General features: G+C 46.3%; 1 protein-coding gene across 2 annotated transcripts; it reads right to left on the bottom strand.

Moving 5' to 3' along the window:
- Positions 1–288: 288 nt before the first annotated feature.
- Positions 289–27,763, bottom strand: SLC25A29 (solute carrier family 25 member 29). 2 transcript variants are annotated; one of them, XM_068100809.2, is made up of 5 exons: positions 27,689–27,763; positions 27,262–27,370; positions 21,208–21,251; positions 19,062–19,145; positions 289–2,498 (listed from the first exon to the last, which is right to left on the bottom strand). In XM_068100809.2, exons 2-5 carry the CDS (start codon positions 27,293–27,295, stop codon positions 1,716–1,718), a joined length of 945 nt encoding a protein of 314 aa, XP_067956910.1. In that variant the 5' UTR covers positions 27,296–27,370; positions 27,689–27,763; the 3' UTR covers positions 289–1,715. The 2 variants fall into 2 exon arrangements, with proteins under 2 accessions (XP_067956910.1, XP_067956909.1); XM_068100808.2 differs by having other exon boundaries at positions 27,592–27,716.

Raw genomic sequence — 27,763 nt, 5'->3', positions numbered from 1 at the left:
TACCTGTTCACAGACAAACAGACAGACTGACTGGGGTGAAAACAACTTTCGTTCACCTTCGGTAACGGAGGTAAAACAAAGATTTTCTATTGGGTAGATGTACGTGTTCGTGTTCATTTACACCAAACATGAAAGGATGACTCTCATAATACAGGCAGGATAGTCATACATTTGATGTGGTGTTTACAGCTATGGCTCTATGAAAGTTTATTATATTATACAAGATAAGTACTTGTACATTTCTCCTTACGAGTGGTGTTGTTGGTGTGAATATACGTTTGACTGTGCTTTGCCTTGTACATATGCGTGGTTTAATTGCACAAATAGGCACATCGTGTGCAGTCCACAAATGCTTGGAGTGAAAGTCATAATTATGTTACAACAGATGATGTTTTCATGTCTCCAACACTTCAAAACAAACTCCGCTCTTCATCTTACTCTGACCCCTTCAATACCACAGCTATCCCTGCCTGGTTTACAACTATCTCATTTCAGTGCCACACGTTCTGCGAGGGCACATTGAAGATCATTGTTGTCGCACCCCTTTCTGCAGGTCATGTGCTTTTTGTTTATTCACCCCTGTTATAAATACATCTGCCCAAGGTCTTTCGGTGGAGTAACGACCATACCCGATAATTTCCAATAACACAACAAATAATTTTTTATGTCAAGATAGCTAGAACATGGTACGTTTATCTTGACAATAGGCTGGAAAAATAGGATTTGTACTTTATAAATGATAATGTCGACCTTCAATCGGTGGACAGGTAAAAAAAAACAATGGATGGAATTGAGAAGACGTTCTTTGATGGTTGACTAACCTCCATGGGAAGCAAGAAGCTGAAGTTTCAGATGTTAACCCTTCGTTAGAAGCAGATAATGTTCTGTTTATGAGTTTTGAACTGTCAACTTGTCCTTGCTGCCCATGGGAGTTAGTGTAACTCAAATCGACGCACACTCCCCTCTAAGCTGTCTAGCCTGGGTTTGAATCCCGACCCTGCTATAAATTGTCATCCTGGTGTGTCAAAGGCAAGGCGATTCATCAGTGTGTGCCGTCCTCGGATGGACGTTGAGCGGACATCCCGTCTGCCAGGATCAGTTGGTGGATGTTAAAGACCCCACGGTGTCCTTCACAAAGAGTATGCAAGCTATCGCCGGCACCATGAACAAATTACAAATTCCTGCCCCAACCTTAGTTGAACGATAGGCCTGGCCAGCCGGTTCGTGAAAAATGCAGGCCAAACTTCCACAGCCAACCTCACAATAACGTGGGAATAATTGTGGCCACTGAAAGAAGGAGAATGAAAAAGCAGCACAATATTGCAGTTAAAATTTCACAGTTTTGGCATATGACTAACAAATATACATATTTATATATCAATTTGTATTTTATAGTGTTAAAACCTGCTCTTGTGATGGAAAATCTTGTAGAAAATATTTCTGTTAAAGATAGTCTGCTTAAAAATAGCAACCTTGTGGACACAAGACAAAGGAGAGGACATCAATGGAGTTAAGGTGAAGTGGCAGGTCGGCATCGGCTTTTCAAACGGACAGGATAATTTTCCTTTGGAGGGAAGTAAATAGTTATAGTTTGTTTCCAAATTAATGATATACCAGGCAGAGCTCTTTTTTTTTTTTTACCTCTTTCCATCCTTTTGTGTCCTGGCCAAGGCCGCCCAAATAAAATGGTAGACACAATGGAGAGAATAGAAAATTTAAAGATTGGATGGCTGGGGAACATGCGTGCCTGTTGTCGTCGCAACAGGAGTGGGAAGTCCAGCATTCCCATCAAGGTCTTCATCTTTCTCTCCTGCGCGCATGTAGTCCAAGAAGAGTGTGACGGTTGCAAAAGTGGCCGCGTTGACAGGAAATGCCCGGAGCAAAGTTGATACCAAGCCTCGTTTGAATACACGCAAGCCTTCCTCACGGTAGCTTTGTGCGAAACAGTCGACAATGCCTCTGTATCGTGCTTTCGATCCAAACGCATCTGCTTGTAACCTTGATTTAACCACATCGAAGGGATACGTAGATAGCCATGAAGCAATCCCAGACATGCCACCGGCCACGAGGAGCTTGGGAACGAGATGAGGATCCTCGGGTTCACATCCGAGTGCACGGGTAACCCCGTCGTACGTTAGGAAATACAGGCCGAAAGCAGGAGTTTCACGGATTAATGTACACACCAGGCCACGGTTCATTCCTCGCACACCCTCATGTCGATATATCTTTCGTAGGCAATCCAAAGAATTCCTGTAGGTACGGGTACGGCTGCGACCTTTTTCACCCATGCCTTGTAGCTGCATTCTCGTCTTAACAAGTTCGATGGGACAGCACACGATGCACTGGATAGCTCCCGCCGTAGACCCGGCCAAGAAATGATTCCGAGGAGAATCTTCTTGCAAAAGGCGCATCGCATTGCCCTGTACTCCAAAAACGATGGCGTTTATGAATGCAAGACCCATCATTGGAGAACCTATGCCCTTGTACAGCCCCCATATCTGGGAAGGAACAACAGAGAGAGACATCAGTACGAGGGGAAAATGTACTTACTGGACATGAAAATATAATTTTGCACAGAACCTCAAAGTTCATCTTCATCATTGGTAATCAAAGTTCATCCTCAAAGTTCATTAACCCCACAGGAGTTGATCCCAACAATAAAACCGTTTCAAAAAGAGGTTAATATGCAAAAAGAGGTTAAATATGGTTAATATGCATCATTGCTGTCACACATGACCGAGTACATGTTCATTGAAAATGACAAGTTCAAATCGCATTTTTACAAGTTTGGCTAATCGATGCAAGTCAGGATAATTGGTGCAAAATGAACGTCAGATGTGAACTTTTCTCAGGAATGATTGGCCTTTATGCACCCACACCTTCAACATGTCCACCTCCCCTTTCAACACAAAGCTCACAGCGGCGGAGCATGCCCTGAACTGAACTGCTCCTCTCACCATAGCCAGGTCATTGTGCAAAGCATCCACTTCATGTCGAATACGGCCCTGCAATTCGTCAAGATCACGGGGAGGAGTTACGAACACCTTGTTCTTTAAATGTCCCCAAAGGAAATAATCACATGGTGTGAGGTCAGGTGATCTTGGCGGCCATTCCACTGCATGGTTGAGGGCGATGACTCGGTCTCCAAAGAGTTCCCTCAGTCGATCTCGGACAGCGATAAGACGATGTGCTGGGGTGCCGTCTTGGGCCCACCAGAGATATCTGAAGACACCACAAACCTGTCGCTCAAAGTTCTCCTCCAGCTGCGGTAAAACTTCATCATTGATCATCTGCAGATACCTGTTACCATTGACATTCCTTTGAAAGAAAAATGGTCTGATTACCTGACCACTTCCACAAAGTCCCAACCAAACAGTCCACTTTTGTCGATTCATGTTGGTGTCAAAATTAAATTCCGGGGGTTGTCCTGTCGGTGCATATTCAAGAACATTATGGGTATTGACCTTGCCGTCTATGGCGAAAGCAGCTTCGTCACCGATAACGAGATACCACAGGAAATTGACATTTGCTTTTGCAACGTGCTATCAACCATCTGGCAAGCACCAGCCTCCTGGCAAAATCCCCTGGCGTAAGTTGATGCCGGATATGAATCCGATATGGATGTTGGTGGAGGTCCAGTCTTGTGATTCAGTTGAATGTTGCCGAAGGCAATCCCGTCCCATTTCGTATTGCGCTGGTATCCCTAGGATGCTCCAAAACTTGCTGCCTTACTGCTCAATGTTCATTTCCGATCGCCCAGTGCGCCTCCTACCAGAATTCCCCTTGTTGCGGTTGAGCCTAGTGCCATGCTCTTGGTATTTTCTAACATTCGCCCAGATGGTTTTGGCTGCTGGAGGCTCCCGTTCTGGGAAACGTTCCCTGAACGCATCACGAGTTCGCTGCAAACTTCCAGTTTGGTGAAAGGTTGTAACCACGAAGGTCTGCTGTTCAGTCGTAAGTTGAACCATCTTTTCAATGACTCAGACTGTCTCTAAACCCATACACTGAAGGCCCATCTTAAATACCCATCTTAAAGAAAGGATGACACAACTGACGAGTACCAGACCAGCTAACAATTTTACATTATCAACTTGGCAGTCTACAAGTAATGCGTCCATTTCAAACTGTCTTGCATTGAATTGATTAGCCAAACTTGTAAAAATGCGATTTTAACATGTCATTTTCAATGAACATGTACTCGGTCATGTGTGACAGCCATGATGCATGAAAGGCATCAATGGAAAGCTGAGGATCTCCTCATAATTGGTAAACCACATGTAAATTGTCAAACTAAATAACCTTTGCATATAACCCCTTTAATTCGGATTACCTTTTTTTTGATACGCACTGTATATATATATATATATATATATATATATATATATATATATATATATATATATATATATATATATATCTATATCTATATATATCTATATATATCATTTATAATTATATATATATATATATATATATATATATATATATATATATATATATATATATATTGTTGTGGATATGAGAATTGTGTTTTTTTATTGTGTAATAAATTGTAAAATATCACCCTCCTTCCTCAGTTGTTGTCTATAAAGGTCAAAGGCGTCCCTTAGTTAGGTCATATACCATCACGTAGCCAAATCATAGATTTCCTCCTTGTTGGTAGTTATTTCCTTATTCTGTGTATTAGGTTAAGGCTCTGTTCCAACTAGTTAACACTGCATTGCATCGAATTCAAACAAAGGTAGTATCCCCTTTCAATTTCCCCAGAACCTCCGTGGGATCCCCCTTTTGTCAGCCGCATTAACAAATTCCTCTGCGCGGTTTGCTGCATTACGCTGTTCTTTGGGCTTGTGGTTTTCGCCGCAGCTGCTTGGCGGTTTCACCGCGACTCCATTAGCCACGAGGTGGGCTCGGAGAAGAAGGGGGAGGAGCCGCCGAATCCAGGGCGTTGGCCACCCCTCGTCATCAAGGGCGGAGCCAAAAGAGGCCGTGCGAGCCAACCGGCACGGCAGTAAGCGACCCGGTAGGCGTGCCCAGAGAGCTCGACGGAGAGAGATCGAGGCGCGATATAAAACGCGTGCGCATGCGTCAAGAGGGGAGTTCTAAGAGTTGAGTGAGAGAGTTCTAAGAGTTGAGTGAGAGAGTTCTAAGAGTTGAGTGAGGAGTTCTAAGAGTTGAGTGAGAGAGTTCTAAGAGTTGAGTGAGAGAGTTCTAGAGTTGAGTGAGGAGTTCTAAGAGTTGACTGAGAGAGTTCTAAGAGTTGAGTGAAAAGTTCTAAGAGTTGAGTGAGAGGGTTCAAGAGTGGCTGAAGAAGGAGAGTTGCGCTGGAGAGTTGCTGAGTTGCGTAAGGGAAGGACGTTGAGTGTGGCGTGAAGTGGAGCTGAGGAGCCCGGAGTCCAGCACGAAGCACCCATCCGCTCGCGGTGAACGATACGTGCCGCTGGACACCAAGGTTTTCCCGCCAAGAACGCGAGTCGACTCCTGGAGCCGGACCTCGACGCCTAAAGTGGCCTGGGCCTTCCCATTCCTCCTTCCAGCCAATCCACTCTGCAATTCCCCGTGTGAGTCTGTCTTTGTTTGTGCTGTCCCTGGGTTAATTAAGACTGTAATAGATAAGCTAGCATTTTCACTGTGTCCGCTTCTTCTTCTTCTGTTTTTATTTTATTATCTTTTCCTACTCCTTGGTTGCTTTCAATTGTGTAAATAACAAATAAATCATATTTGTATTTCTTACCCTTTGCCTTTCTTTCCTCTACATCCGTCGTTGTTGTCTTTTCCCTCATTGAAAACCTGTGGCGCGATTTTGGCCAACGTTTGAGAATCGGGTCTAGTTTCTGTTAACGGTTCGTGCCGCGGCTGCCATCCGCTCGGCAAATTAACATCTTATCCGCGGTCGCGAATGAAGCTGCTCACCTGCCTCTGGAGGGAGCTTGTGCAGCTTCAGGACTCACGTCGGTCAGTCACAAACGAGGGGACTAATCCCCCCTCGAGAAGGGATCCGAGGCCGACGTTGGGATCCGTAATATTTGGTGCCAGGAGCGGGATTCGGACCTGAAGCGCGAAAAGCGCGCTCAAAATTACGAGTGGGCAAAATTTTGTTTTATAAAATCTTAAATTTAAAATCGTGCCATGGATGGTCAAGGCGACGGGATGCCGGTGGGGGAACTAGAAGAGGGGTTAGGGTTAACCCAGGACCAGAGGGAAGAAATGGAGGAGAGCAATGAGGAGGTGGTTGAGGGAGTTTCAGGTGACAAAATGGCGCCCTCGCGCACGTGGTTTGGGAGGCGCAAAATGGCGCCTCGCACGAGCGCACGGTAGCCGAGCCCGCTGTACCAGCGGGCTTTAACATGCAGCCGTTTAACATGCAGCAGTTCATGACAATGCCTGGCGTACATGACCGAGCAGAGTGAAGAAAGGAATAAATTTAGCAGGGAAATGAAAGAAATGGAAAGCAGAATGATTGGAGTAATAAGGGCCAATGGAAAGCAATTGGGAAACCAAATTAAAGAAACTAATGAGGAGTTGGCGAGGGGGCAAGCCGCATATGAGGTAAGGGAAGCGGAGAGGGACAGGGACCGCAGGTTGGGCGAGGGGGTCACATCGGTGCACGACGAGGCAACGCGGGTCGAGGACCACTGGTTGGGTGAAGTGGAGGAAAGCGAGGGTAAGATGACGGTTGTAGAAATTGCGAACCGGGGTTTGGAAAAGCCGGCGACCGCTGAGGTAGGAGAGAAAATTTTATTAAAGCCAACGGTTGTCGATGTGAATAAAGAAAAAGCAGTAGTGGGAATAATCGAAATTGGAAAAACGACGGAGGTAGCCCGGGAATTGGAGGAAGGAATGGATAATGCTCAAAGTCCCTGCTCACATCACGATGCTGTGCTTAACCCAAATGGAAGTTTGCAGGTGCGCGTGGAGAAAAGGATCCCCCAGGTGAGTCGTGCTGTGTATTGTGCGGGGAGATTTTGTGGAAGGATGTTTGGTGACAACAGGATTCTCGCGCGCTTGGGATCGATATGGCACCCGGGCGTTCGTGGAAGGTCCATTGTGTGTTGTATTAAAGAAAATGGCGCGCTTGTGAGGAAAAAGGGTGCGTCAGCGAGTGGGTGTGTTATAAAGTGTGGCAGTATAGCCGAGTGTGAGCGGGAATGCACGACGGAGTGTACGTGCGAGGGTGAGAGTGACTCGGGGAGTGAGTTGGTGGAGGAGCGGGTGCGAGGATGCACGCTTGGGGTGAGTGTGCGAAGAAGCACACCTGAGTTGGTTGGGGCGCGGGAGAGCCCATGGAAACGCGTGAGTGGGTGGATGCAAGAGTGCACGCCCAGGGTGAGTGTTACGGAGGACGTAACGGAGGAGAGGTGTGGAACAAAGTGTGCGCAAGAGAGGGCACGAGAGGTGTGGTGTGTAACAGGGAGTGCGGAGGTGGAATGGACGGGCGGCGTTGGAACGCCGGGCTTGGTGAGTGTGGAAAGGGTCGCGTGTGCGTGTGGGCATGCGAGTAAGGCGTCGACGTTAACCGGGTTAGCAGTTAGGGTGACGGATAGCCGACGCGGGCGCTCGGTGCACGGCATGCTTTGTTGGATGTGAAGCTTCGCGCGGATCGCGCTTTGTTGAATGCGAAGCTTCGTGCGGATCGCGCTTTGTTGGATGCTAGGCCCCGCACGGTCGAGTCCGGGCCTTGGGCAAGGCGACCGGGTCCGGTTCAAGGGCAAGTAGGAGGAAGCGGAGCGGTGCCCCTGGTGGCGGGGACGGGGTTCCGACCGGGCGAGCCTCGATCATCGGGCCGGAGGACCGCAAGGTTCCGCGCCGCGATGATGCGTGGAATCTCGGCTCGACCAAGCCCCCCCCCCCCCCCCCCCCTGAACCGAATGCCAGACGGATTCAACCTGCAGGCGACCAAACCACCCGGATTCATTGCTCGGCTTTGCGAGGCCGAGTTTTAATGATGTAACGACGCACCGAGGCTCAGTTTAATGGACAGTGATGATGATAGTGTTTTGACCCAAAATTGAAAAGCAAAATTTGATGATTGGCAAAGGATTGGCAGATTGATGATTGGCAAATGATTGGTAGAGTGATTGGCAAATTTTTAATTGGCTGGAATTTGGTGAGCAAAATTTATAGTGAGAGATGCCCGATGTGGTGGGTTGGCAACTCTGCCATCCCTCACAGAGGGGGCCAAAGGAGCACTCGTTATGGGGTTGGCAATGAAAACTAGCCCGGGAGGGTTAGGATATAGTGTGTAGGGATCTAGAGAAGATGACCATAGGTAACGGTAAGGTTAGGTAGTGACAATGATACCTGTAGTGGGGACGCAGGTAGATTAGTTTGGATAATAATGACGAGGGAGCACAATAGTTTAAAGGGGCGACTGGGAAGCACAAGTTCCAGAGGGGAGTAGTTAGATGAGATGATGCCGTGTGTTGAGAATCGAAGGTGCATTGAGCGTGGAAGTGTATGGAGCAGTGAGTGAGGAACGATTGAGATTGCACAGGTGTGCAACTGAACAGGTGTATGGAGCAGTGTATGAGTGAGTGATGGTGATGTGTGTTGTGTTGACCAAATGGTCCAGGGAGGAAGGAGGGTGCAGGTGGCCCCAGGTGAGATTGTACAGGTGTGCAACTGCAGGTGAATGGAGAATGGTTGTGTGGAATACATGGAGTGTGGAATATATGGAGTATGGAATGGATGGTCGTGGAGTGAGTATGGTGGAAACAGTGGAGTGGAGTGGATGGTGCGAAGGTGTGGATGGGGGAAAGGAGGATGGACCCCATCATGAATACCCGGGGAGGGTAGTGTAAGAGTTAGGTAGAGGGTACAGGTAAATTGTGGTTGGATATTGGCATCTGTGGTGCGTGGTGGAAGAATGATGGTTGGATGGGTGCATTAGTGACGTGGAAATGGCTGGGCGTGTGGCCTGTTAGTGTGGTTAGTTGAATGGACACTCCGCCACTGTGAGGATGTCGGCCAGGTGAGGCCGCAGGTGGGCTCTGGGAGCCGTTAGAGTTGTGGGTGGGGCCCGAGGGTCCGGAGGACGGACCCGGGTAGCCCAGTGCCAGAGGGGACCGAGTGCGGAGAGCGCCAGCGGGCCTTCCCCAGTAGATAGGTTAGGTTAAGGAGCAGGTAAGCTCGGAGGCAACTACAGTGGTGGAGGTGTGCAGGTGGGTAGACCTGCTGGGAGAGCCACACGACCCAGTCCTGAAATTGTGCAAGGGCACAGGGAGTTGAATCCGGGGAGTGAGACCCCAAATTGATGAAGCACCACAGTTTGGTCAATGGGAATTTGGTTCTTAAAACCGCATAGAGTAAGATTGCCAATGGATTGGCAGGGAAAGACCCCGGGTAGTGTAAAGTGTGTTAAAGTCATTTAGGAAGTAGTTCGGTTTGAAATCTCCTCGCACCATCTACATCCACTCACCTGAGGTGACGCTACTCCATACCATGCCATGGCTGTTTTGATTATTTTTATTGTGCAAATGTTTGGAATGTTAGATGCATCATGACATGGGTGTGACATTGTGCTTTGTGTTCCATCTCTCCCTCCTTATAAGGATTGATGATGAATTGGGTGATGGCAAATTTGGTTAGAGGGATTGTGGGGACGAATTCGGTGTAGGGAAATATGGGGAAGACGAGACATTAGTGACGAATTTGTAAATGTGTAGATTGTTGTAAATATGGGGTAAGGGCAAGGGTAGAGTAGGTGACAGGGGGGGGGGTGACGTACGGTAGGGACGAGCTTTTCTCCGCTCCGTCTCCAAACGCACCTCGCCTGGCATTGCCTTGTTTGATGTGTACCCTTGTGACCTTACCCCTCGCTCACCTGTCTTCCCCCCCCCCCCCTTGTCTCCCACACGAGGACTGTGCGCCACTGGGCGCCGAGGGGAGCGTGTGGGCGTCTGCCATTGTGCGCCCGAAACTCCCGGAACCAGCTGTCTGCATCGATGCACCACCTTATGGACCACATGTCTGTGGCTGAGCACCACTGATGGACCCCATGGGTTGGGGCATGGCCCCTCTGCTGGAACCGGCCATGAAGGCCCGAGATCTTGCTGGCGGACCTTGGTCACAGGGCACCTATGCCACACAGGTGAACCACCCCTAGTCGGCCCTGTGGGCCATAAATAAAAAACGGACACGTTTTCTGCACTTTTATTATGTCCAAATAGGCCGCCAGTAAGAAAATGAAGAAAGACAACATCTGGAAAAACGACACTAGCCAGCAGAGGGAGCCGAAGAGCAAGAGAGCACCAGCAGGGTTTGTTTGGTTATTTTTATTCATGAACTGTGATGACTGTGCACCAAAGGGTGCTTTGTGGTGCTTGATGGTGCTTGATGGTGTTTTGGTGCTTTCTGGTGCGTCGATGCAGGGCAGACTGTCTCCCCCCCCCCAAAATAACAATCACAGGTCCTGGGGTTGCGTTTTGTAAATAAAATAGCGTCAACTGTAAATAATGCTCCCCCATCGTTCATGTTTTAGTTTGAAGACCATTCCGCAATTCGGTTAGCTGTGGGTGTGAAACTGTTAGGTTGGGTGCAATGCAGCAGGGGGACATACTTATTTGTGTTTTAAAAGTGTCGCACTCAGGGTCAGGTTAAATGTAGAGGGAACTACACCTACGTGCCACACTAAAAGTAAAAGTAATAGGCCCGGGATGTGCCTAAGAGGAGGAGGGTGCAGTGTTGTGGATATGAGAATTGTGTTTTTTTATTGTGTAATAAATTGTAAAATATCACCCTCCTTCCTCCAGTTGTTATGTATAAAGGTCAAAGGGCATCCCTTAGTTAGGTCATATACCATCACGTAGCCAAATCATAGATTTCCTCCTTGTTGGTAGTTATTTCCTTATTCTGTGTATTAGGTTAAGGCTCTGTTTCCATCTAGTTAACACTGCATTGCATCAAATTCAAACAAAGGTAGTATCCCCTTTCAATTTCCTCAGAACCTCTATGGGATCCCCCTTTTGTCAGCCGCATTAACAAATTCCTCTGCGCGGTTTGCTGCATTACGCTGTTCTTTGGGCTTGTGGTTTTTGCCGCAGCTGCTTGGCGGTTTTCACCGCGACTCCATTAGCCACGAGGTGGGCTCGGAGAAGAAGGGGGAGGAGCCGCCGAATCCAGGGCGTTGGCCACCCCTCATCATCAAGGGCGGAGCCAAAAGAGGCCGTGCGAGCCAACCGGCACGGCAGTAAGCGACCCGGTAGGCATGCCCAGAGAGCTCGCGGAGAGAGGTCGAGGCGCGATATAAAACGCGTGCGCATGCGTCAAGAGGGGAGTTCTAAGAGTTGAGTGAGAGAGTTCTAAGAGTTGAGTGAGGAGTTCTAAGAGTTGAGTGAGAGAGTTCTAAGAGTTGAGTGAGAGAGTTCTAAGAGTTGAGTGAGGAGTTCTAAGAGTTGAGTGAGAGAGTTCTCAGAGTTGAGTGAAGAGTTCTAAGAGTTGAGTGAGAGGGTTCAAGAGTGGCTGAAGAAGGAGAGTTGCGCTGGAGAGTTGCTGAGTTGCGTAAGGGAAGGACATTGAGTGTGGCGTGAAGTGGCGCTGAAGTGGAGCTGAGGAGCCCGGAGTCCAGCACGAAGCGTCCATCCGCTCGCGGTGAACGATACGCGCCGCTGGACACCAAGGTTTTCCCACCAAGAACGCGAGTCGACTCCTGGAGCCGGACCTCGATGCCTAAAGTGGCCTGGGCCTTCCCATTCCTCCTTCCAGCCAATCCACTCTGCAATTCCCCATGTGAGTCTGTCTTTGTTTGTGCTGTCCCTGGGTTAATTAAGACTGTAATAGATAAGCTAGCATTTTCACTGTGTCCGCTTCTTCTTCTTCTGTTTTTATTTCATTGTCTTTTCCTACTCCTTGGTTGCTTTCAATTGTGTAAATAACAAATAAATCATATTTGTATTTCTTACCCTTTGCCTTTCTTTCCTCTACATCCGTCGTTGTTGTCTTTTCCCTCATTGAAAACCTGTGGCGCGATTTTGGCCAACGTTTGAGAATCGGGTCTAGTTTCTGTTAACGGTTCGTGCCGCGGCTGCCATCCGCTCGGCAAATTAACATCTTATCCGCGGTCGCGAATGAAGCTGCTCACCTGCCTCTGGAGGGAGCTTGTGCAGCTTCAGGACTCATGTCGGTCAGTCACAAACGAGGGGACTAATCCCCCCTCGAGAAGGGATCCGAGGCCGACGTTGGGATCCGTAACAATATATATATATATATATATATATATATATATATATATATATATATATATATATATATATATATATATATACATATATATTTGTGGTTGGCGGGACTGCCAGCCTTGTAGACTGAGTCGCTCTGATTTTCTTGAGGGGGGTTTAATGGTGGTGGAGGAATGCGGGGGGCCATCTATTTGTTATCTATTTTGTTTGTCTATTTTATTGTATATATTTGTCTATTTTGTTTGTCTATTGTATATTGTATATATTTGTCTATTTGTTATCATCAGGAGATGCTAAATTGAGAAAAGAATGGAGAAAAAAAGGAGGGAGACGGAAGAAGAGAAGGAAAGAGTTTTGCAGCAGATTAATCAACTTGTGTTCAGCACCTGTCTGCTGATTGCATCATTCTTTGAAGTTGCAAAACACAAGTGTCAATTCAACAAGACATTGGTTCAGGAGTATCCATTTCAAGAGTTCCCCGAAGACAGCCTGGTCTGATTTTGCTGCAATGTTTGGGAAGTTCTCACCAGGAATATTTCACCAAATACTCACCGGGAAGAGTTCACCTCATTTTAAAAGATAGTTTTGTGCAGAAAAGAGAGTCAAACTCAAAAATGAGACCATCAAAATACCCCCAGATTGCAGCATTTGAAGTCTGTTGATATTTTCTCGGCACCACCTCAGTCTCACGCTTTGGAAAAGACTTCAGAGGTGGAAGCATACTGGAGAGAGCATATATTTATGACGTATGCAAATAAGGCAATTTGACCCCTCCCCCACTCCATATGTGTTCCGCACATGCCCCTCCCCTTTGTCCCGAACTTCTACCACTCTTCTTACCCTTCTCTCCACACCCCTGTCCTTTCTCTTCTCTAATCCTTCCTTTAACTCCTTTTCCCCATTTTGGTTTTACTAATTTTGCATTTACCCTCACTTCGTAATAAATATATGGCTCCTTCGCAAACATTTACAGATTCTCTTGAACATTTGTACATTCGTCAATACATCTGAAAACGACGACAAATATTACCAGTATGTAAATTTAATTCTGGACGATTCCTTTAAACGCACAGCCATTGAGTCTCAGTATGTTATTGCTTACTTCTGCACCATGGTATTCTGATGATCACGTGACTTGGTGACCAGCCACAAGCTGCAACCAAATAACAGCCATGAACATACACGCCACCCCTTTCCTGGCATCACTGGATAGGTTTTACCACGAGGCACACACCCTTACTCTAGGCCAATCGTGTTGCGCCTATCTCTGTCAGCTCGCCTGAGATAGCGCCACAGTGCGCCCTAAACACGCCTTCACAAAGCATTGTGGTGTATTAATGGAAACTGTTTGTGTGATTTAAATGCCGACACCACTTAGGTCTTGCTTCTTTGTTGGTGTGTGCGTGTGTTTTATGCCTCCGGGTCGTCTTTCCAGCTGTTCGTGCATCGCAGATTTTCATTGCATAACTTGTGAACAGTTGAAGGGATTTTGACCAAACTTTCTACAAGTATGTACGATGATATTACAATGATGAACCAATTCGATTTTAGGTTCAATGGGTCAAAGGTTATATTCCCTTTGAAAATAATTTTGCATCCCATAACTCGAGTTACAATCACCTCATTTTATTTTATTTTATTTTTTATTTTTTTTTGTATACAATATCGAGGCTCGTGAAAGAGCGAACATTAATCACACAGAAAGACAAACCGACACATAAAACATATAACATAGGGAGCGGTAGACAAGATGGGGAGAGAGGGGGAAGGACACAAACACAACATTTGAGAGCAGGGACCGAGAGACATGGAGACATCGAGAGATCTGAGAGAGGGCGAGGGCTTTGGGGGGGGGGGCGTGGGAAGGGGGCAGTGGGAGAGGTATAAAACATATGGACACTGCCAGGACTTCCAGGAAAGAAGTTGGAATTTCAAACAAGGTGGATCTGGGGTGAATTAGCGGGGGTAGAAAAGATCAAGGTTTTGGATGGGGGAAGATAAGAGATGGTGGTGAACAGCTGTTTTAAAGACCTGGAGGGAGGAGTGGGATTGAAGGGAGTGAGGGAGTTTGTTCCAGAGGCGGGAGAAAAGAGGAATGAAAGAGTGAAGGTGAGCGGAGAGCCGAGATTTCGGCAGTTTAACCATCAGAGGGTTGCTGGCAGATCTTGTGCGACCTGTAGGAATATTTGGGGGACAGAGCACAGAGAGAGCTGGGGGTGCAAGGCCGGAGAGGAGTCGGTAGAAGACAGAAAGACCACCTACCTGCCTGCGGTGAGTGAGTGAAAGGCCCTCAGAGATAGCTTCATCGCGGGAGATTCCAATAATTCTGAAAGCTTTGGTTTCAACAGCGTGAAGCCGAGCTAGGTGTGAGGCAGGAGCACCGGCCCATAGGGGAGAACAGTATTCCATTGAGCTGCGGATGAAAGCCTTGTATGTGGTGAGGAGCTCAGGTGTGCCGAGGAAGGACTTCGCACGACGGAGGATGCCCAGTCGGCGACTGGCTTTGGAGGCCAGCTTGGAAATGTGGTTTTCCCAAGAAAGATCATGGCAGATAGTGAGACCCAAAATCTTGAGCGACAGAACTTCTTGGAGAGGATTGTTGAGAAAGTAGATGGGAGGGTTGTCCAGTCGATCTTTTCGGAGAGACATAGTAAGAGTGTGAGATTTGTCAGGATTGAAAGACATGTTCCACTTGTTTGACCAGTCTGTGATTTTGTCCAGGTCTTCAGAGAGTGAGGAGGCAGCAGACTGCCGATCTGAGGGAAGAGGAATGGAGCGGCAGAGAGTGGAGTCATCAGCAAAGAGATAGAGAGGATTTTCGAGAGAGTCAGAGAGATCATTGATGAAGACCAGAAAAAGCACGGGGCCCAGAACACTGCCTTGGGGAACTCCAGCCTGAACAGGAAGAGGAGATGAGAGAAACCCATTCAGGGCCACACGTTGACGACGACTAGAGAGGAATTCCGCCAGCCATGCGTGGAGATTTCCATGGATACCAAAGGAGGAGAGTTTGGTGAGCAGAGCGGGGTGCCAGACCGTGTCGAAGGCACGTGATATGTCGAGGGAGACAGCTCTAATTTCCTGTTTGGCATTGAGGACCTCCATCCATTGTTGAGACAGCAGAAGCAGCATGTCCAGAGTAGAGTGACCTGGTCTGAAACCAAATTGATGATCAGAGATCAAGCCATTGGAGAAGAGGAAAGATTTCATATCAGAAGCAATGATGGATTCCATGACTTTGCTGATAATTGGGAGAAGGCTGATTGGTCTGTAGTTGCTAGGATCTGTTTTTGCACCTTTTTTGTGCAAAGCGGTGATGTTGGCTGATTTCCAAGCAGATGGCAGTTGACCTTGAGCAAAAGAGAGGGTGAAGAGAACAGAGAGAGGGTGAGATAGAGCAGCAGAGCAGGATTTTAGGACCCGTGGGCTGATGCCGTCGGGTCCAGTTGCAGAATCAGAGTCGAGGGTTGACAGAAACTTTTCCACCTTGTCAGGGGGAAAGGACACGGAGTCCAGGAGCAGCAGGGTACGACTGGGTATGGTGGGTACAGAGAGGGATGGGTTTGGGACACAAGATTTAGAGGCAAACACAGAGTTGAGGCATTCAGCTTTTTCACGTGCGGAGTCAGCTGTGTAGCCGTTTGAGGTAAGGGAGGGGATGGAGGGGGAACAAACACCAGAAACGGATTTGACCAGACGCCACCAGGATTTGGAAGAGGGAGACAGATAAGAGAGTTCGGTCTTGAGAACGGAGAGATATTGTTTCCTGGCTCTCCTGAGGGTGGACACACACTTGTTTCGGGCTTTGTGAAAGGAAATGAGATTTCCTTCCGTTGGATTTGCTTTCCAGGAGACGAAGGCAAGTTGTTTCTGGGCAACAGCCTCACCACAAGATTCCGTGTACCATGGACGGGAGGAAGGGTATGACAACTGAAGACGAGATGGGATAAATCTGTGCATGAGAGAGAGCAATTTACTTTGGAAGAATTCCCAGGATGAGTTGATGTCAGAGGTGGTAGAGATGGGAGACCAGTCCAGATGATTGATGGCTGCTTGAAGACCGTGCCAGTTGGCCTGAGTGAAATGCCAGACTCGTCGACACTGAGCAGGCTCCCTGAGGATGGTCAGAGAGATGTCCACTTTAACAAGGACATGATCAGATGATCCGATCGGAGCAGAAGAAGAGCAGCAGACATTTTCAGGGAAGTTAGTCATAACCAAGTCCAGAAGAGAAGATGTTCCGTTGACTGAGATCCGGGTCGGGAAATTGACAGATTGTGTCAGTCCCAGTGAGTCGCAGAAGTCCTTTGCTGAGGAGCCATAGCTGGTGAGAGAGGTACCCACACCCAGCCAACTGGCATGATGACAGTTGAAATCACCACATATGAGGAAGAGAGAGTTGGGATGAGTAGATAGAAGTTGGTCCATATCATCAGACAGCGAGATGTAGATGGAGTCATCACTGTTTGGTGGACGGTACAACACACATATGAACAAGAGGTGGGAGCGAAGGGGAAGCCGTAGCCAGAGGTATTCCTGGGGGTGAGGTGGAGAGAGTGCAGTGCAGGGCGAGTGAGGAAGAGAGTTTTTGATAAAGATAGCAACCCCGCCTCCAGGACGAGGCTCAGGTCTATCATACCGGAGGAGGGAGTAGCCCGGGAGAGATACTATGGAATCAGAGACATCATAAAGGAGGAAAGTTTCTGTTAAGCAGATCACGTCTGGTTTGACAGAAGCAACCTGTATGGAGAGATCAGTTAAGTTTGAACGAAGGCCCCGGATGTTTGAGGTCCATACCGTTAATGAAGAGGAAGGGGGAGCATCAGATACAGAACAGGGGGGAGGAGGGGTAGGGTAAGATGTGGAAGAGGTGGAAGAGGAAGGGAGAGCTGTTGAAGGTGTGTCAGAGATTTCAGAATAGCTCGGAGAAAGGGAAGGATGGGGCGGACAAAAGGTTTGATGGTGATTGGGTGAGCCACAATGAGGTGTTATTTGAGGAGGGGGAAGAGCGAGGCAGAAGGTTGGGGGAGATGGAGGTGAGAGTTTGAAGGGGGAAGAAGCGGGGAGGACGCTTTGAGGAGGGGGAGTGAGCGGGGGGAAATTGAGAAGCAATGAGGGTGGGGAGATTTGAAGGGGAGGGGTGAGGGGGGAGTTTGGGAGGGAAGGGACAAGGGGAGGGATTTGAAAGGGATGGGATATGGGGGAGATTTGGAGGGGAGGGGTGAGGCAGGAGTCTAGGAGGGGAGGGGCGAGGGGGCGTCTTGGCGGGGAGGGGTGAGGGGGTAGTTTAGGAGGGAGGGGGCAAGGGGGGAGATTTGAAAGGGATGGGTGATGGGGAAGATTTGGAGGGGAGGGGTGATGGGGAAGATTTGGAGGGGAGGGGTTATGGGGAAGATTTGGAGGGGAGGGGTGAGATTGGATTTTTGAAAGTGTACGATTTATGGGAAACGAACATTTATTGCAAAATGAGTTTCTTGTGACCTTCGAGTTAAAAATACGTTTAAGGATGCTGGATGGAGGATGGAGTGCAGGAGAGTTTAGGGAATGTAGAAAAAAGGCACTATAGGAGATGGATATTTTTTTTGGGATGAATTGATTTGGTGAGCAAGTCGAAAGCAGACTTTTAAAGAAGAAGAAGAAAAAGGTGTTATAAAATATGACGGAATACATAACGTGAGGGGAAAGTGTAAACATTGAAGGTTAATGAGTGAAAACTATCTGGGGAAATGGGGGAGAAACACGTGGTCGAAGAACGAACGAACGAATAAGAATGAATAAACGAATGAGAACAGAGAAGGAAATGTTTTTTTTTTTTTGTTGTTTTTTTTGAGTTGAGATTTACACAAGGAAGTAGGCTATGGGTGAAAAGACTGGGAATACAGAGAACGAAAGTTATTGGATCACAAACGACGGACCACTGAGAGAAAAACAAAGCCTCAAGGTTGTACAGTGCACACTGTACAAGGCCTTGCTCGCGACACGGCAAACAGACGATCAATTTATGAAAGATAAACACCGAGAAACAACCAAAGTTGCACACAATAACTTCACACACCGAAAGATAAATACAGTTTCGACAAAATACAATTGTGAACAGACTTAACTTCGAAAAACGTGGAGACCGTGTGGAGCTTCGAAAATCCCTGCCGCCGTCTCCAAGATCTCGCGAGATCTCGCGAGATTTCTTCTACTTATCTCTCTTTTCTCTCTCGTGTGACCTTTAATTTTTAATGCGACCTTTCATTCACGTCAAAGGTAACAGTGGGTCGATATCCAATGTGAGCAGAGGCATTCCTTCAACGCATTCATGTTAAATTATATTTACAAGTTAAACTTTGTTTTCAATATGTAAGTAAGAGTGTGTATAAGTGAGTGCATGTTTGTTTGTTTGATTTTATCTGTTTTGAGGTGTCTGCGGGTGTGTTGGTGGTACCATCTTTATGGTGGAACAAAGTCCTCTCAGGGCCCAATGTATTCGGCTTCTTTTTCTCGGATCACGTTTTTAGGACCAAGTTGTTATGTTTTGCTGCTTTCATATCACTGAACCCGACACAGCCTCCGATTGTCTAGGTGCGGGGAAAACATGAAGAGGAAACTCTGACAACGTGTGTCATTGGTTGTTATCTCCATGTGCGGGTTTCAGAAGGTGGAACGGAGCCCTCCCAGGTCTCAAAGTCTTCACCTTCATGTGTGTGTGTGTGTGTGTGTATGTTGCTGTTGTTGACTACTATCTCCACACATGGGTGGGTTTCAACAGGTGGAATGGAGACTTAGCAGATCTCAAGGTATACACCTCCGTTAGTTTGTGTGTGTGTGTGTCACGTATAATATGTGTATAATCACATCGTGTGTGTCCCCCCCCCAACTCCATCCCGAATGACGCACCGATTCTTGCCGTATGATGGAGCTGAAGCAGTGGAATGTGCCTCGGTAACGAGGCTTAGCGCTTGATTGCACCTGCAATCTCACCTGCGAGGGTAGGGGTTTCAGGGAGAAAGAACTATGTATAAGTTTATGGAAAAAAAATAAATCAAAAGTATGTAAAGGTTAAAGTTAGAATGTAAAATTCACAAGTTACATTCATGCAGAGTAATTGCATTTGGTAACGAGACTGGCACTCAGTAGAGCGCACACCCCCGCAAGGCTGAAAAGTTTACGTTTTGTATCCCCTGATTGGCCAGATCTGGATTCAGATCCAAACCAAAATCTAATGAGCTTGTTCCTGTCACATAACCAACTCATCCACCGAGATTTGTCATAATCCGTGCACAACTTTCTGAGATATCCTGCTATATATCGTTTTTGGCCCTATCTCACAATGGTGAATAATCACTTGAAAAATTCTAGTATCTGGATCCGAACCCGGATCTTCACCAAAATCGAAACATTTCGTCCTTGTCACATACGCTACATCTCTGACAAATTCCATCCGAATCCGTCCACAACTTTTTGAGATATTTTGTTCACAAACGGACAAACAGATAGACAAGGGTGAAAACATAACCTCCATCCACCTTTGGTGGCGGAGGTAACAATGGAAACTTGAAAACCTACCTTAAGCAAGCATAGCTGCCACCTTAAGTAATTCTACCAGTGAAGAAATATGAAGAAGAAGATTCGATGGAATGGCCCTGAGAAGAGGATATAACGGGATGTCGGGTAGAGGAGGAGATTGGCTTCGTTTCTGTATTCTGAGAGCAGACGCTTGAGTAAGGTATGAAAGGGAATGATCATTTACTTGCTTATGGGTTTAATAAATGCTAGTATAATATTTAATGCTGTTCTAATATTATTCTTTATCCTGTGCTTATGTAGCCAGAGTGTTGGATCGAAACTTAGGATCCACTTGGGATCGAAACCCTGGTGTTGGGCTAGCGGCTAGGGTGCCGGCTTAGGATCCTAGGATGGCGGCTTAATCTTTAAGATGAGTTGCCGTTGGTTACCTGACAGGAGTAATTCCCCTGTCAGTGGATCAAGGGGTCTTACTCCTATTGAGAGGAGTGGTCCCAATTGTATGACCATGCATTGTGGCCCTTCGGGGGCATGATGCATGTGTTTGAATGACCATGTGCTTCAGCCTTGGGGTTGAGGTGCATGTGTAATGTTATTGGGACAGCCTTGTTGACGTTGTGCCTTGGCCATGGGGTCAAGGTGCATGTCCAAGGCTGTTCAAATGTTTGACTTTTTACCTTTTTTCATAGTAAAAAAGGCAGGCCTTAACTGTGGCCTCATAACAGGATCCTGGGTTCGAATCTCGGTCGATCGCTGAATTAACGCCAGGGGGGTTGACTCAGCCTGTCATCCTTCCGAGGTCGGCTAATTGAGTACCAGTTCACTGGTAATTCCCTGTTTGTCGTTAAAGGCGGCAAAAAGGGTTGGCGTCAGAAAGGGCATCCGGCCGTAAAACATTGCTTCAAAAAGGGGACCGAAAAACAACAACAACCACGGTTCCCGAAAAAGGCCAACCCCCGCTTGCGGGGAAAAATGGCCTCTAAAGGTGGTTATTTTTATATATTATATCCTGTGCTTATAGGGTATGTGGAGATATATTTCAATAAAGCCTCATTTCTGGAAACGAGGCCTCGACTTGATTCCATAACACTACCGAACAAAGTCAGCAAATGCAAAAGTTTTGCATAAATGTGCATTTTACATGAATGCGATTACATGAATTACGACTTAATAAAATATCATTCTTCAACTGGAAAGCTGGAGTGTTGTCGTGCTTATTTTGGAATTACATTTCCCAAAGGAGAATAGGTGTGTGAACATAAAGGTATTGATTTCATGTTGACATTCCCTTCATAAAGAAGCTTTGCAATTGTGAAATGTTTCACAACAATGTAGGAAAAGCAAAATCTGAGTTTATACATGTGGATTGTTGATGAAATAAGGAAGTGATTTCAGAGGGATGTGTGTGGAATGTTGAAAATTAAGTGTAAATGTGATACAAATTATCCATGAAGATCACATTCAATCGGAATCTGATTGTGGAGTTGTAAAGCGTCCTGTTGGATTGAGCAATACGAACCTTGACGGTGTCAAAAGGATGCCCTACCATAACACCCACAGCCCCTGCGGAGTCGGGTGAAGAAGGGATCGGAGGGATGTGGAAAAATAAAATAAATTTAAAAAGGCACACGTCAGATTTTAGAAACAAAAATCTTCAAACAAAATATACTTCAACATAATTTCTGATGCAGTCATGACTTGGGAATGGGATTCAGGGCAAGCTACATTGACACTACCGGTCAGAAGTTTTAGAACACCTCAATTTTTCCAGTTTTTGTTGAAATTTATGTAGTTTAATGTCTCAATGTACTCTGAAATTAAGCACAAAACAAATAAACAATTGGAGATAAAGAAAGAAATCATAGAATCATTTTGTTTAACAAAATTTAATTTAAATTTTTGACTCAGCAAAGTAGCCACCTTTTGCAGATATAACCGCCGAACACACTCGTGGCATTCTTTCTACAATGGAAATCAAATATTGTTTGGGAAGTTCTTCCCAACACTGTTGCAGAAGTTCCCACAAATGTGTTGCACTTGTAGGTTGCTTTGCTTTCACCCTTCTGTCCAGCTCATCCCAAACCAGCTCGATGGGGTTTAGGTATGGAGACTGTGCTGGCCATTCCATGATTTGAAGCCTACCGTCTTGTTATTTTCCTTGAAGGTAGTTTTGACATAGCCTGGAGGTGTGTTTAGGGTCATTATCTTGCTGTAGGATGAACCCCTGACCAACTAGGCGTATACCAGAGGGTATTGCATGGCGCTACAAAATGCTGTGGTAGCCCTTTTGGTTCAGGGTGCCAGTCACTCTGTGCAAGTCGCCGACTCTGGATCCAGCAAAGGAGCCCCAGACCATCACGCTTCCTCCTCCATGTTTGACAGTTGGTGTCACACACTGAGGAACTATCCTTTCGCCTACTCGACGGCGTAAAAAAAACCCTGCGTGATGAACCAAAGATTTCAAATTTTGATTCATCGGTCCATAAGACCTTCTTCCAGTCTTCAGTAGTCCACTGGCGGTGCTTCATGGCCCAGTCAAGCCTCTTTTTCATATTTTGCCATTTTAGCAATGGCTTTCTTACTGCCACTTGACCTGTAAAACCTGCAGCTTGAAGTCTTCTCTTCACAGTTGAAACTGAGACTTGCTTACTTCGACCAGTGTTCAGCTGTGCTTGAAGCTGTTGTCCTGTGAGCCGCCTATCACGCAAGCTGTTGACTCTCAGAAACTTGTCTTCTGATTCTGTTGTGGCTTTGGGTCTGCCAGACCTCTTCCTGTCAGAGTTTCCTCCAGTTTCCAATATACTACTTCCTGCCGTACTGGCATATATTGTCCAAATAATGCTTCAGAGGGTGTAATAACAGTCTGTTCCAATACTGCTTTTATACGGACAGGGGGTTTGTAATCAGGTAATCAGCAGAGGTTGGGACACTTGTAGGAATTGTTTGCATCAACTTTCAAGGCTTAATTGTCCCCCGTCGCACCGCGGAGCGAAAGGTGGACTATGGTTTTCCCCTCCGTCCGTGTGTCCGTCCGTCCGTCCATGCAGGCGTGCGTGCAGGCGTGCGTACGTGCGTGTGTGCGTAAGCGAAGGACCGCATTCGAATTTGGTGTGTGGATGCAACCCACGTCAAAATCCAAGATTGCCGCCGCCATGTATGTCTGATGCCATGTATGTCTGAACCTTGTGAGCGAAATATCTTGAAAAATAAGCGAAGTACCAACTTCTAATCTGGTGTGTGGGTGTATCTCGGCATAAGGAAGAACGCTATTGAAAATTGGGTCGCCACGTCAAAATCCAAGATGGCCGCCGCCATGTATGTCTGAACCTCCCCTCTGGTCATGTATGTCTCCCCTCTGGGCTGGTGCTCCTGCCTCACACCTACCTCGCCTTCACGCTGTTGAAACCAAAGCATTCAGAATCATTGGAATCTCCCACGATGAAGCTAACTCCAAGGGCCTCTCACTCACTCACCGCAGGCAGGTTGGTGGTCTTTCCGTCTTCTACAGACTCCTCTCTGGCCTTGCCCCCCAGCTCTCTCTGGGCTGTGTCCCGCAAATATTCCTACAGGTCGCACAAGATCTGCCTGCAACCCTCTTATGGTTAAACTGCCAAAATCAAGACTCTCTGCTCACCTTCACTCCTCTTTTCTCCCGCCTCTGGAACAAACTCCCTCACTCTCTTCAATCCCACTCCACCCTCCAGGTCTTTAAAACAGCTGTTCACCACCATCTCTTATCTTCCCCCATCCAAAACCTTGATCTTTTCTATCCCCGCTAATTTCACCCCAATTCCACTTTTTTGAAATACCAACTTCTGTCTTGGAAGTCCTTGGTGTCCTTGTGTTTCATACTTGTCCCACCCCCCCCCCCTTCCCACGCCTCCTCCCCCCAAGCCCTCTCCCTCCCACACATCTCCCTGCTCTTAAATGTTGTGTGCTCTCAAGTGCTTGTGTGCTTCCCCTTCTCTCGTCTTCCGCTCACTCTTTTTACATATTTTGTTTGTCTGGTTGATTTGTTTGTGAAGTAAATGTTAGCTCTTTCACGATCCTCGATTCAGTATACAAAAAAACCCCCCCCAAAAAAAACCTTGTGAGCTGAATATCTTGAAAAATAAGCGAAGTACCAACTTCTAATCTGGTATGTGGGTGTATCTAGGCACAAGGAAGGACGCGATTGAAAATTGGGTCGCCACGTCAAAATCCAAGATGGCCGCCACCATATATATGTCTTAAACTTGTGAGCGAAATATCTTGAAAAATAAGCGAAGTACCAACTTGTAATCTGGTGTGTGGGTGTATCTTGGCATACGGAAGAACGTTATTGAAAATTGGGTCGCCACGTCAAAATCCAAGATGGCCGCCACCATATATATGTCTGAACCTTGTGAGCGAAATATCTTGAAAAATAAACGAACTGCTAACTTCTAATCTGGTGTGTGGGTGTATCTTGGCATACGGAAGAACGCTATTGAAAATTGGGTCGCCACGTCAAAATCCAAGATGGCCGCCACCATATATATATGTCTTAAACTTGTGAGCGAAATATCTTGAAAAGTAAGCGAAGTACCAACTTGTAATCTGGTGTGTGGGTGTATCTTGGCATACGGAAGAACGCTATTGAAAATTGGGTCGCCACGTCGAAATCCAAGATGGCCGCCTCCATGTATGTCTGAACCTTGTGAGCGAAACATCATATCATAGCATGTTTTCTGCGTCTTCCACTTTGTCAACTCACATCACTTTCCCGACGGGGGACCTAGGCGTAACGCTTGTTTACTTACATTGCTGCAGAAGAGCTGTAAGTTGTTAACGCATTACTTGTTCCCTGAAGGCCTTTTTTTTTTTACAATGCCAATATAACTGTGCAATTTACATTATTTTCCCGTTTTTGCTAACCTAAACTTTTTTTAAACCTTTTGTTTTGCTAGCTTTTTTTTTTAACCAATGCAGTTTACTGCTTACCTTTGTACCATTTCAGGTGATTCACTGGACATTAAACTGCGTAAATTTCAATAAAAACTGGAAAAATTGAGGTGTTCTTAAACTTTTGACCGGTAGTGTACATGTGCACGAAGGGGTTAAATGGAGACTATGGAAAGTGGGAATGGGGATGGGGAGTATCAAATCCTCTCTTTTGGAATACGCAGACATACAGTAGATGGCTTTATTGCATTTGCCTAATAGCATTCCTTACCAACCCCTTTCGTCCAAAGCAGTTTATGATAAATAATAACATATTGGTGAATTGTTTTAAAAGGTTGTAAAGAACAAATGAAGACCTGAGTGGAAGAAGTACTTAAGTCACAAAATAACTATTATAAAATTATTACAGACAAAATAACTAAAATTATTACAGACATGAATTTTTACCATACTGCAAATGGAGTTCCTGGTTCTAACTCACTTTACCGAAGAATGTGACTTAAAGTTCTTCGAATCAGGTCTTCAGTTGATTTATCGGAGTTTTCAGGCAAGGTGTTGTGTCACAAAGTGTTCCGTCCTTCCGATGGACGTCAAAGCCACGTGTCCCATCTGTTCGCGCATTAGCTGGTGGATGTAATGGATACCACGGTGTCTTTCATGAAGAGTAGTTGAGTTAGTGCTAGCAGCATGAAGAAATGACAAATTCCTGTCAAAACCACCCTTATTCGGGTTCCTTCTGATTATTCCAATGCAGTATTTGGTCTTCCGTTTAATTCAGTGAAACATCAGGCTCGGCCAGCCGGCTTCTGAAAGACTTGGGCCAAACCAACAAGAAAGATTAAAGTAGTAGTGGTAGTAGTGGTAGTAGTATTGGCAACACGGTCATTCAAAATATATACTAAAAGTGTGTGTGTCGACATTTTTTTTTCAGAGATGGCTAAACGGATCTTTGTCAAACTTTCAGAAGTTCCATCGAGTTCCACCGGGGAGTGTTTTAGACAAAAAATAATGTTTTTGAAATTAAAATGAAAAGTTGGATTTTTGGGAATTTTAATTTTTATCGCTCTATTATGTGTGGAGAAACCCCATTCCTTAGTGGGTGTCGCAAATTGTTTTAGGCCACCACAACAAAAAATACACCCGACAGTGGCAGGTACTCTTGATAGTCTACACTCTAGATCTATAAAAGGCAAAAATCTCAATCTCTCCGTCTCTGTTTCTCTCTGTATTTGTTCTATGCATGGCCACATCTTTTAAGTTCCAAACTCGGGGTACAAATACAACTTTGTGTGGGGGTAACACAGGCTATGTGGCCGCAGCTGAGGCGGGGGCGGGGAGGGGGGGGGGGGATTCTCTATATAACAATTTTTTGTCATATCTAGGTGACCAACTCTCATGAAAAAGGGTGGTGGCCATAGGCCCCCTTGTGGGGAGAAGGGGCAGGATACCCTGTATGATTCAAGGAACAAAGCCCCTGAAGCTAAGATTTTACACATTTAAATAAGTTTGGTGGTGTTAAGTATGGTATTGAAATAAGCGACGAGGTTTTAATTACATATTTATTGAAGCCAAGAGGTTTTAAGTATTTAATTTAGCCTAAGTTGGCTTCGAGAGGATGGTAATGTCACACAACAGTCTGTCATGGTAACTGGCATCACAGCCAAAATAAACCAAAACACTGGGAATATGAAGCAAATGGCATCCCACAAAGGTATGAAACCTCAATTTGGAACATTTCAATGTTGTTTTAATAATAAACTTCATTAAAAAACAGCAATTACTGTTCAAAGATACAAGTATGCCAACAATGTTAGGTTACTCTTTATACACAGAATTGAAGCACAACAAAGCAATGAAAACCAAAAGTTTTTGGGAGTTGCACAATGAAAGAGTTGCTGGGAAAACTGTGGAGGACCAACAACAAAGTGCAAGGGAGCAAGATGAGAAGCTGGGCCACCAACCTGTCTATGATGAGACGGCTCCAAAGCTTACGCTAGAAAACTTTCCTAAAGATAAACTATCAAACATGAAAACTTGATCCTCAAAATAATTGCCACAATTATATGATATATATAGCCTGGTGTTGGCTTAGCGGTTAGGGTGCCGGCTTGGGATCCTGGGTTCAAATCCCGGTCGATCGCTGAATTAACGCCAGGGGGGGTGAGTCAGACTCAGCCTGTCATCCTTCCGAGGTCGGCAAATTGAGTACCAGCTTGCTAGGATGAATGATCACGGTGTGTACCCCGATTTAGAATAGGTACACCGTATCCCTGCGCATCGTAAGAGGCGACCAAGGGTTGGCGTCAGGAAGGGCATCCGGCCATAAAACATTGCCTCAAACAGGGAACCATGATTGTCATGGGGCCCGCAAGGCTAACCCCCGCTCTCGCGGGAAAATGGCCTTAAAAAACGATCATTCATATTCATTCATTCAATTGTATGATATATGTACCATAATGAACGAAAGGTGCCAAGCTACAGTTACTTGTAAAGCCACACACACACACACACACACACACACACACACACACACACACACACACACACACACACACACACACACACACACACACACACACACACACACACACACACACACACACACACACACACACACACACACACACACACACACACACACACCTCTCACCTCCCAAACATCCCGCCAGGAAATCCAGTGCCATCCGCGCTGCCTGCGCGCCTCTGGATCCGACTGTCGTCCCCGGCGGGAAGCAATATGAAGCAGATTGGAAAATGAACTGGAAACAAATACAGAATCAAGAGAATGCTGCACACGGTGGTACAGGAGAGTTGTAATTGTAAACAATCGAGCACCGCGCTGCAGATGCCTTTACTGAACACGAATATAAACGATCGCAGACGGACAGATAGCCCTACTAAGGAGAAGAATTGAACGGGATAAATGGAGAGAGAACAGTTTAAAATGCAGGATAAAGTTTAAAAGTCGGTCGGCGCTCACTTGACGAGACAAATTGCGGTATAAAAGAGACTGCAAGGTAAAGCGGCTTTGGTGATCTCCAGTGGCATGCGGGGGTGAAACACTTTCGTAGTAATACCGTGGTGTAAGCAGTTCAGAAAGCAGTCGAGGTAAAGCGAGCCGCCTCGAAATAGTTAGGGGCGGTCCTACACGA

The sequence above is a fragment of the Myxine glutinosa genome, chromosome 9 (assembly GCF_964187855.1).
Source record: "Myxine glutinosa chromosome 9, kmMyxGlut1.1, whole genome shotgun sequence".
Taxonomy (NCBI): domain Eukaryota; kingdom Metazoa; phylum Chordata; class Myxini; order Myxiniformes; family Myxinidae; genus Myxine; species Myxine glutinosa.
The sequence above is the reverse complement of the archived record's forward strand: the minus strand, read 5'-3'. Positions and strand labels throughout refer to the sequence as shown.

What these genes read in the sequence shown, in the direction of transcription:
- SLC25A29 (XM_068100809.2), bottom strand. Translation starts at nt 27,295, where the DNA reads ATGGCACTGGATTTCCTGGCGGGATGTTTGGGAG. An exon ending in ATCCTTTTGACACCGTCAAG is followed by an intron (nt 19,146 to 21,207) that starts GTTCGTATTGCT and finishes CTACCCTCGCAG; the next exon opens with GTGAGATTGCAGGTGCAATC. An exon ending in CCATCATACGGCAAGAATCG is followed by an intron (nt 2,499 to 19,061) that starts GTGCGTCATTCG and finishes GTTCCTTCCCAG; the next exon opens with ATATGGGGGCTGTACAAGGG.